This window comes from Carcharhinus amblyrhynchos, chromosome 7 (genome assembly GCF_965287045.1).
Source record: "Carcharhinus amblyrhynchos chromosome 7, sCarAmb.v2.hapA, whole genome shotgun sequence".
NCBI lineage: Eukaryota > Metazoa > Chordata > Chondrichthyes > Carcharhiniformes > Carcharhinidae > Carcharhinus > Carcharhinus amblyrhynchos.
In genome coordinates this window covers 78,596,529-78,607,935 of record NC_137330.1, presented here as the reverse complement: position 1 = coordinate 78,607,935, position 11,407 = coordinate 78,596,529, and the positions used below count along the sequence as shown (strand labels likewise).

Genomic DNA, 11,407 nt, shown 5'->3' with positions numbered 1-11,407 from the left:
TTAATGTGACTTGAACTCACAGCCGAGGTAGCTACCTCGTATGTATTACTGTTCATTCCAGCCCCATTGAAATGAAGACAGCGGGCAGGATTTTACAGCCTTGCTCGTGCCAGAACTGTAAAATCCCGCCCGAGGTTAATGGACCTTCCCATGCTCCACCCCTCGCCTGCTCCGATTCCCGTGGAGGGCAGGCCCGTAAAGTACCAGTCGGCCTGTCTGCAAAAAACTCACAAAAGACAATGACCTTGGCTGCATGTAAATGAACAATGTTTCCTATTCCATTGGTGCAACTCCCAGATACTTACCTTGATGGAGACAAACTATCAAGCTGTATCAATTTAACTTTAGAATCTTGGCTAAGTGCGGTATTTCCGGAGTTCGCCTAATTCATTTATACTTAGAATGCAAGGTCATGCTTGGATTACTAGTCAGTTGGAGAGGACAGTCAGATGACAAGGTTTGCATGTTTGAACCATATGTTTTCTCAGCAAAACTAAACATGCAAGTGAAAAACTGAAAAAAAATTCTTCCTCCAAATCTCCCCTACCAACTTGTGAGTTTTTGGGCCATGCCTGACTCTGCCTCTGCCACAAACAGAGATTTTAAAGGAAGAACTTAACTCCATAGCTGTGTCTCCTGAAGAACAGATAGATAGATCATCCATCTGCAGGTTTAAACCACCTTGACTCAGAAAGCAGCAAACCATGGGGTGAAAACAAAACAGCAAGACCACTGGAAACCACAGGACGGCATGGTGCCACAGTGTTTAACACTGCTGTCTGACGGCGCCAAGGACCAGGGTTTGATTCCCAACTTAGGTCACTGTCTGTGTGGAGTCTGCACTTCTTCCCCGTATTTGTAGTGGGTTTCCCCCGGGTGCTCCAGTTTCCTCCCACAGTCAAAAGATGTGTGGGTTAGGTGGGGATTGGCCATGCTAAATTGTCCCTTAGTGTTAGGGGCAGTAGCACGATAAATGCACAGGGTTATTGTAGACAAGGTGGGACTGTGGTCAGTGCAGACTCGATGGGCCGAATGGCTTCCTTATGCACTATAGCATTCTGTGATTCAGCCTGAACCCAGCTGGGTCATCAAGCTACAGGCTGTGAATTCCTTTTAAATTTTATGGACTCTAACTTTGTCAGCCTATGCTTCTCCATCTGTAACTGTGTGTGTGTGTGTGTGTGTGTGTGTGTGTGTGTGTGTGTGTGTGTGTGTGTGTGTGTGTGTGTGTGTGTGTGTGTGTGTGTGTGTATACGCGTGCGTGTATTTTATTAGTTTTACTTTGATTGGTTTATGTATAATAAAGCTAACCTCTTTTGTTGTTAAATTCAAGAATACGCCATCTTGTTCGTTATAAATAGGATATGATATGCCATCATTAACAGCTAAGTACACAATGATCTTGCAAGTATATCTTTTTCAAACAAAGGAAATCCTGTTTGGGTCAAATGGGGAGAGGGCATAAATGGGAAGAGCCACTCAAACCTCCCCAGCTGGGTATAACAATATATATTCAATTGTAACAATTGTCGATTGGAAAGAATAAGGAAGAGAAATACACACACATCTTTTAAGCATTTAACATTTTATTAGTTTATAACTTTTCTCTAATTTGCCAACAATTTCAATTGCACAATATTTAATCTGACAGACTATATCCACTCTTAATTATCTTAGCACCTTACAAAATGTTCCTCCTTTACATGCAGCTGATAGTATTTACGCTGCACTTCAAACAGTACATTTGAGCATATCAACTCTACTGTTTGTCACAGCAAGGCATGATTCTTGACTACTTTATGCCTATCACAGTTCTTCAGACTGCATTAGTTTAGTTGCTTCCAAGGATACTGTGAATTAACACTGTAAAACATTCTATAGTACATTCCTTTAATGCGTAATATCCATCACTTAAAATGCAAAATATTTTAACTTATTAAGCGGATCTATCGACTATAAGGAAAGCTTTGGGGTAGTCAGATCTGGAATAAAGCAGGTATTCTTTTAAATGAGATATATTCTGTTCTGCAGAACTAAATTAGGCAAAAATTAAAATAAAACAACAAGCATATTCAAGCGACACATTTTCCCAACAGCATCAAGCAGTAACAGCAAAATGTGTGTCTGATATCACACAAATGATGTCTCGTTGTTTATCACATGACTGAAGTGTTCAAAAGCAGTAAGTGCTGCATCACAAAGTGCTTTCACAGGAGGAACTGTCCGTACTTTTCAGTGTGTGCCCTTTGCTTGAATCAAAAAAACATTCAAGGCTTGATGTTTAGGATCTAAGCTGCTATCGCTTGCCAAAGTGAATAAGAGAAGAAATGAAATCATACATTTATATCAATCTCTAGCACAATAGGACAGACGTATTGAATTGCAAAATGTGTGTCAGCTGTTTTTCAGGCAGTCAGTCACAACATATGCTGTAAATCACAGCTTTTTTTTAATAGTAGTAATATCTAAAAAAATGTCTGACAGGAATGAGGCAGTTGGGCATTTAGTCTGTCAATTACAACCTTCTCATGGCTCTCTCCCAGTGCTAGGCCTACTTTTATTTTAGTGACACAGTTGTTATATTTGGAAAAGCCCCAGATAACAGTACTAAGTAGGACGAACCCAGGACAGATCCAGCAATCCAAAGACAGGGCACCCATGAGGTGCTGTGGATCATCATCAACAGCAGAATTTATCACAGTTTGTGATCTCCTGGCCCAGCCCTGATTATTATTCAGCTAAGAATACCTCATTAAAGGAATTGTAAAAGCAAATGTCAGGAACAGCAATAAGCACAGTTTAGAATAAAATGCCAACCTTTTCAAATTGCCGCTCCCACCCACCCCCTACCCACCCACGACTTAGATCAAATAATTTGCAAAGTGATGGAAGGAGTCATCAGTAATTCCACTATTCAGCAATAGTTTACTTACTGACAGCCATTTTGGTTTCTGTCAGAACCATTTGTTTTCAGAGCTTGATATAGCCATGATGCTGACCTGGCAGAGTGAAATGGAGAGTAGCTTGTCTTGAGCTTAAGGGTTGGCAGACTGCAGACCACACTAAGGGCATTGAGCAGATCTGTGGTTACTTTGGGGGAAGAGGGGGGGGGTGGGGGGGGGGGAGGAGGTTGGGGACATTTAAAAGAAAGGTCAGTAGGCTGAGTCAAACTAATCACAGCCCATGGCCATGGCTGTCAGAGGCCAATCTTTACAGCCTTGAGTTCCACACAGCCACGTTCTCACCACAATCTTAACTAGCTGCTTGATCAATAACCTTACCTCCATCACAAGGTATGGAGTGAGGCAGTTAGCTGACAATTACACAGTGCTCATTGCCAATCGCAGCTCCTTAGGGAGTGAAATAGTCACTGCTAAATTCGAAAAGGACTTTGGGCAGGTGACAGGTAACCACAGTGCAGATAATGTCAGAAAACACTCAACAACCCCCTGTGACATTCAACATGGCCACATCGAATTGACAGATTTCCTGCCATCATCATTATGGGGGCCACCAGGAGCTTATCTTGACAGGAATATTGACACCATGGTTACATGAACACGTCAGAGGTTGGGTACTCTGTGATGACCTTTGAAAGTCTCTCCACTCACTGCTGGGGGAGCGCGTTGGAAGGTAGGTCTGCTGAGGAGCAGTGGAGGATCTTTAAGGAGATCTTTCTTGGTGCTCAGCAGAAATTTATTCCGATGGTTAAAAAGGACAGTAGGAAGAGAGGTAATAAGCCGTGGATAACGAAGGAGGTGAAGGAAAGTGTTAAATTAAAAGCGGAGGAATTTAGAGTAGCTAAGAGCAGTGGGCGAGAAGAGGATTGGGAAAGGTTTAAATGTCAACAAAGATTGACAAAAAAGTTGATAAAGGAGGGTAGAAGAAGCTATGAAGCTGGGCTAGCGCTTAATATAAAAAAGGATAGCAAGAGTTTTTATAAATATATAAAAAGGAAGAGGCTGGCTAGGGTGAACGTTGGTCCCTTAGCGGATGAGAAAGGGGACCTAGTGGTAGGGGATGGGGATATGGCTAAGGTCTTGAATAACTTTTTTGTTTCTGTCTTCACGGAGGAGGACGTGAATAATTTGCCGGGTGTTAGCGATGGAAAGGTGGTAGGACTGGAGGGTCTTAATGACATTACTGTTACTAGAGAGGTGGTGCGCGACAGACTGGAGGGGCTGATTGTGGACAAGTCCCCAGGACCGGATGGAATGCATCCGAGGGTTCTGAAAGAAATGGCGGAGGTGATAGTGGATGCCTTGGTGGTTATTTTCCAGACGTCGCTGGATTCCGGGGAAGTGCCGGAGGATTGGAAAACGGCTAATGTTACGCCGTTGTTTAAGAAGGGTGCCAGGCAAAAGGCGGGGAATTACAGGCCGGTTAGTTTAACGTCTGTGGTAGGTAAAATGTTAGAATCCGTCATTAAGGAGGAAATTGCGAGGCATCTTGAAGGGAATTGCTTGATAGGGCAGACGCAACACGGTTTCATTAAAGGGAAGTCGTGTCTGACAAATTTACTGGAGTTCTATGAGGATGTGTCTAGGGCGGTGGATAGAGGAGAGCCGGTGGATGTGGTCTTTCTGGATTTTCAGAAGGCGTTTGATAAGGTACCTCACAAGAGGTTACTGCAGAAGGTCAGGGGACATGGAGTTGGGGGTAGGGTGTTAGCGTGGATAGAGGATTGGTTGTCAAATAGGAGGCAGAGAGTGGGGGTCAATGGGTGCTATTCGGATTGGCGGTTGGTGACTAGTGGGGTGCCCCAGGGGTCGGTGCTGGGGCCTCAGCTATTTACCATTTATATAGATGATCTGGAGGAGGGAACCGAGTGTAGGGTGTCGAAATTTGCTGATGACACCAAGATTGGGGGAAAGGCAAATTGTGCGGAGGGTGTGGAGAGTCTGCAGAAGGATCTAGATAGGCTGGGCGAATGGGCCAGGAAATGGCAAATGGAATTTAATGTTGGCAAGTGTGAGGTGGTCCACTTTGGTAGGAAGAATGGTAGGAAGGACTATTACTTACGTGGCGAAAAACTGCAGCAGGCGACGGTGCAGAGGGACCTCGGGGTCCTTGTGCATGAGTCGCAAAAACCCAGCCTGCAAGTGCAGCAGGTGGTCAGGAAGGCGAATGGGATGCTGGCCTTCATAGCGAGGGGGATTGAATATAAAAGTAGGGAGGTCTTGCTGCAGCTGTATAGGGCATTGGTGAGGCCGCAGCTGGAGTACTGTGTGCAGTTTTGGGCGCCGCACCTGCGCAAGGATATTTTGGCCCTGGAGGGAGTGCAGAGGAGGTTTACTAGGCTGATACCGGAGTTGAGGGGGTTGAGCTATGAGGAGAGGCTGAATAAACTAGGCTTGTACTCGTTAGAGTTTAGAAGAATGAGGGGAGATCTCATTGAGACGTATAAGATGATGAATGGGATGGATAGGATAGAGGTGGAAAGACTCTTCCCGCTCAAAAAAGACAGTAGGACTAGGGGGCACAGCCTCAAGATAAAGGGGGGGCGGTTCAGAACGGAGTTGAGGAGGAACTTCTTCACTCAAAGGGTGGTGAATCTCTGGAATTCTCTGCCCGTTGAAGTGGTGGAGGCTGCCTCGCTAAATATTTTTAAGAAGCGGGTTGATGGGTTTTTGATAAGAGAGGGGATTAAGGGTTATGGGGAGAGGGCGGGAAAGTGGAACTGAGCCACGACAGATCAGCCATGATCTTATTGAATGGCGGGGCAGGCTCGAAGGGCCAGATGGCCTACTCCTGCTCCTATTTCTTATGTTCTTATGTTCTTATGTTTAAATAGAACAGACAGAGATAAATTATTTCTGGTTCTGAGTAGAGAGAAAAAAATACATAAATTACCAAACCCACAAATAAAGATGATTTATTCACATAATTTACCTGTGGATATGCCTAGACTAAATAAAGAAATCTACATATTTCAAAATTCTAGCTTATTTCTTACATTCCATTGAATTTCTAAATTTGTGAAGACACCTCCACAAATTAATGTTTCATATTCCAGCCCAATTTACTATCACTAATAAGGACTGTGTACTCTTACTGTTAAATCCACATCTAATGCCAAAAGAACATCTGGAAAAAAGAGGTGTGAGTTCCATAAGAATAAAGGGGATAGACAGTATATAAGACAGCATTCTGGATCTGTACATTCAGACATATGACTTTCAAAACTGACTTATAGCTCAATTGTACAATGCAGCTTTTTGATTTGGATTCCAAAATCAGATATTGCGAAAGTTTCATTGATCCTGGTGTGGGATTGCTTTTTTTGTGTCTGATAACTAAAAAAGCCCATCAATGGGCAAGAAGAGGTAAAACTATACAGAAGTACAAGTTAATTTATGCAGATGAGATGTGCAGCTGCACTAGCTGTTTATTGCATATTTCAGAGTCATGTGTAATGTATTTGTTATAAACTTATGATTGAAAATAATCTGGCGTCTGAAAGCATGATATTCTTATTGTTGAAGTTTACGTTGGGGGGAATTTTTGGTGGGGGGGGTGGCAGGGCCGTCTTAGCCAAAAGATTTTAAGCCCCAAATGAGTGTGGAAATGGGAGAGTTTCAGATTTTTTTTGGCAAGGCCACAAGTCCAATCTTCTGCCACTCTGTGCAAAAAATAATGCACAATCTTTAGGGGTGGGGTGCTGCCTAAGCTCACTGGAAAGTCAGCAACTTACAGTAGAGGACAATCTTACTACAAAACAGAGAGATCTGTCAGTCACCTCCAACACCTGAATATTACCCGCCTTCCCCACATACCCCCTGCCCCCACGATCACTGGCCTCCCCAGCCAATTGGCCCCCAACTCCTGGATATCACCTCCCCCCCCGCTCCCTCCCCCCACCCCCATGCGAACCTGATTTTATGCCCCTTGCGCAACCTTACCAGCTCGCCTCCCCCACCCCCCCACCCCCCATCAATCAGCATCTGAGAATGGGCAGTTTCAGAAATAAAGAATCGAACATTCATGTCCAATTCAGATACAACAGAATGCATCTCATGTGAAAATCCCATTGTGTGTCAGAATCACATTACACTGCAGTTTAAGTTCAAAATACACTGAAATGAATCCCCACTCATAATCTTGATTTAAAGAGATTGCTTGAAACGTCTGGTGCCAAACGAATTATTATTTCCCAAACCTAACCATTTGTAGCAAAAATAGTAATTGTGTAATTGCCATTAATGTTACAATCAGTCTTGTAACACATCTTACTGGTTAATATGCATTTTTTCATGCCTATTAGTTTTCCAGTGTACTTAATTTTTTCTTGTGATGATATCAGTTTTCCCATTTTGTTTAGTCAATAGAAGGTATGTTTTCTTGTGCATTGTATTACATTTGTTATATTTTATCTGATTGCTTCAACAAAGTAAAAACATTTTACTAGAAAGCTTTCATTAAAAGCAAGAGGAAATAAAGCTTGGTCTGCAAGGATGATTTGTTATGGTTCTGCTGAGAGCTATAAACAAAAAAGAACTTAGATCAGAAATCGCAATGGCCGGATTTTTAGGTGATAATAATTAATGATAATGAAACTGTGACCTTTCATCATTATTACGCCACTGAAACTGACAGCAGTTTCTGGTACCCACACAACTTACCCCTCTTTCTGGCTAGAATATCAGTGGTAAGCCTTCCCACAACCTTGATGTCTATCCCATTGCACTGAAGTGAAATGCTGGGAGCAGCATTACATCTTGTTGAAAAGGGTATGACTGAGTTTTTAATTAAGCTCTAATTTTATAATTACAGATAAACACCTGAGGAGCTAGTTCAATATTTGTGGAACATGAAATTTCTGAATTATTTAAAAATCCACGTATTTTCAAAATACTTATTTTTAAAGTTTGCTTACCTTTATTTTAGCTTTGATCTCAATCTATTAATCATTTCGCTGTCTGAAAATTAAATCAATAGTGAAGGATGTTAAGTACTTTTAACTCCTCAGTTTGAAGTGTGTGGATACTTTACCATTAGCTCTGACGAAGGGTCATCCAGACTTGAAACATTGGCTCTATTTTCTCTCCACAGATGCTGTCAGACCTGCTGAGATTTTCCAGCATTTTCTGTTTTTGTTTCAGCTTCCAGCATCTGCAGTATTTTGTCTTTATAATACTTGAATGTGATTGGCTGCTTACCTGCTTGTTGACATCATTGCTGCTGCATGCTATGAAACCCTTTTGACTTGGTACCATATGCTATTGGGGAAGGGGAAAACTGTGCCACAGAGGTCCCTAACGGGGCGATTTTACCATTTTCATTCCATGTGCTGGGCAGACTTGAAACTTGGAGTGTTTCAGATCTCATTTTCAGGCCTGTTTTTAGACCACCCCCTCCCTCATTATGTCCTCTGCCTGCAAAATCTTGAGCCACATCAGATTGACGCTGCAGAAGCCACTGGGCAGGGCTTAATGCACCCGAAAGTCTGCAGAGGGAGGTAGTTTCTTTTTTGATGCAATATTGAATCACACATTTTAATCTCCATTATTGTACAGCTGGTAATCAAAGGGACAGAGACAAGTGATACAATATTTGCAACATTTGAAATTTCAGCAGAAAGGAAAGATTGGTTGTTAGCATCTGATTCCCATTCCAATCGCCATGAGGGAGGTAGTACGCATGTGCAAGCCTCTGATGCTGCACATGCACATTAGCAGTAGCAGGGGTCTAACAGAAAAGGGAGAGCTGTCGGGCCCCTGCTACTGCAGGCAGCCTGAAGCAGCTATCTCCCCTGGCAATCGTGGGAGCCCACAGCCAAGATACAGCTCATGCTGACCACCTGCTGCACTCCCCCCACTCCCTCAACCGATTGTAGATCGCAGTGTGGCAGCGGGCCCCCTCTCCCTCCCTACCCACCCCCCACCAATCGCAGTGTGGCAGCAGATCCCCTCTCCCTCCCTCCCCTCCCACTGATCCCTGCAGAGTGACAGCAAGCCCCCTCCCCCCCATTATCTCTCCCCCATTGGCCCTGCCCCCATTGGCCCTGCCCCGACTGGCCCCTCCCCATTAGCTCCACCCCTGGTACTGCCTGGTGGGCACTGCCCAGGTGCCAGGTGGCACTGCCAGTCTGGCACTGCCCAAGGGGCACCCTTCCTCTTGCCCTCAGCCGTCAGGGGAGGGGCTTAATGGTCTCTGGTTCCACTAGTGAGGCCAAGTTGACTGCTCCCTGTTCATGGGGAGCATGGCTATTCCTCGCTGACATGAACCTTTCCCAGAGAGATCATAAAGGGAGGGGGGGACATGGGTGCCACGCCCGGACAATTGAGCTCTGGGCTCGGTAAGCAGGTGCAAATCTTCATTTCGTAAATTTATGTATATTAATCTGCTTCTTGCCCATTTCCAGCGACAGGCTGACTGCGCCAGATATCCGGTGGTCATAAAATGGTGCCTGTCATGAAAATCAGCGCCGGTCGCGCTCAGCGCTTTACAGCCCACTTTACCACTGCTTCACGCCCAATAACGGATGCAACGCAATGGTAAAATCGCCCCCTAAATCTTTGATGGTAGCTTTCTTCTGATTACAAAATCTGCATAATTGTATCTGAGTGCCTGACAAAGGGTGGTGACGAATGCTTATATTCTTCACTGAATGCTACATATATGTTTTGGCTTATGTAAATGCGCTACCATTTATTTCCAAATCCAGGTTTGATTTGATTTCCCAGTTTAAACATCCCGACCACATTCGGGGCAGAGGACATCATCTCGTTTTGTGAGGAATCCCCGGCCAACCAACGAGATGGCACACTTTTTGCAGTTGAAGCAGTCATTGTGCCACTGGCGATCTTCGAAGGAGATATACTTCGAGCCTCCAAGCCCTGAGTAAGGAAAAAGATATGAGTGGATATTCTCATTCTGATCTTTTTATGAAGCTGCAAACTTGCTTTTACTTTATCACTGTATTGATTTTTCTACACGTTCTTTCCTCCTGTAGCCCCGGCAAACCTGGGAAGATACCATCATTTTAGCTCTGGATTTGTTTGTGGTTGCTGGGTTGCAGTGAAGGCAATCAATAAGCTGCTGTAGGAGTCAAGCTCCTTCATTTTCCACCCTTCCTGCATTTGGGGTAAAATGCGGCGCTTGTCATGTACCGAGAACCTGAATATCAGTCAAGTCCAGGCATAAAAATTGAAACCATTCAATGGATGATTAAACTTAGCTTTAAAACTAGGCACTTTGTCAAAACAAAATGGACGACTTTTATCCCAAAAGCAGTGAAACTACTTTTTGGTGATAGCCTTGGCTCAGTGTGAGCACTCATGCCGTTTACTGGGAATGCTGTAAGTTCAAGACCCAGAATCAGAGGTTTACACACAGGTTAGAGGGAATGCTGCACAGTCGGAGTTTGATATCTTTCAGATGTAGCATTAAACCAATGCTCTATCTGTCTTTTTGGGTGCCTGTAAAATAATCCCATGGCACCATTTGAGGGAGAACTCTTTCACTGTTCTGGCCAACATTTATTCCTACCCAACATCACTAAAACTATTTAGTCACTTGGCTCGTTCATGATTATCAGACTTAAGGGAGGCCATGGCATTGTCATTGAACTAGCATTTCCTATATCTGGAGCAAGATCTGGGGGCCCCATGTTCAAATCCCACCCTGGCAGATGATGAAACCTGAATTCAATAAAAACTTGAAATTAAAAGAGATCACAAAACCATTGTTGATTGTAATAAAAAACCCATCTGGTTCCCTAAGGAAATCTGCTGTCATTACCTAGTCTGGCCTACCTATGAGAAGACCCACACCAATGTGGTTGACTCTCAAATGCCCTCTCCCTCTGAAATGTAGGGTAGTTGGGACTGGCAGTAAAATGCTGGCCGCTCATGTCATGTAAAATGAATTAAAAAAGACCTTGCTATGAATAAATTATTGCAGTGACCATATTTCCTTTGTTATTTATTTAAGTACTGAGGATGCATACAAATGCGAGTTCTTGCCTCAATATTTCTACCAACAGTCTGTCTCAAATGCGACCTTCCTAAATTGTCTTTCGATAGGAAATGCATTTAGTGCCTTCGTGATACAAAGTAATTTTACTGAAAACTCAAAAAAGTTCAAACATTTTGCAGAACACATTTGGCAGATGTGAATAATTATCCAAGACTTAGGTCTTAGCACATGCGGAATATTTTCATGTGGGAACCAGCAGAATGCTTTTCAATTACACAGAAACGAGCATATTGAATCTTACTTTAGCATTTTGATTCCAAGTGCTGAGCAGAATTGAAACTGGGAGTGTTTCAGATCCAAGTTTTAGACCCATTTGTCAGGTGCCCCTATACACACTCTGCTTGCAAAAATATCAGCGAGTTTGAACTGTGCTGCAGAAGCCTGTGGGTGGGGCTTAACGCACCTGAAATCCTGCAGCTCCGATCGG

At 43.6% G+C, this 11,407-nt stretch overlaps 1 protein-coding gene across 1 annotated transcript in view; it reads right to left on the bottom strand.

The window, feature by feature from the left end:
* Nucleotides 1–9,087: 9,087 nt before the first annotated feature.
* The window catches only part of LOC145345514 (four and a half LIM domains protein 2-like), a 76,312-nt gene continuing 73,992 nt past the window's right edge, over nt 9,088–11,407 (bottom strand). Inside the window, exon 6 of the mRNA XM_080193339.1 lies at nt 9,088–9,839. Coding sequence (XP_080049465.1) covers nt 9,688–9,839 — 152 coding nt within the window. The 3' untranslated portion in view covers nt 9,088–9,687. The remainder of the gene's footprint in view (nt 9,840–11,407) is intronic.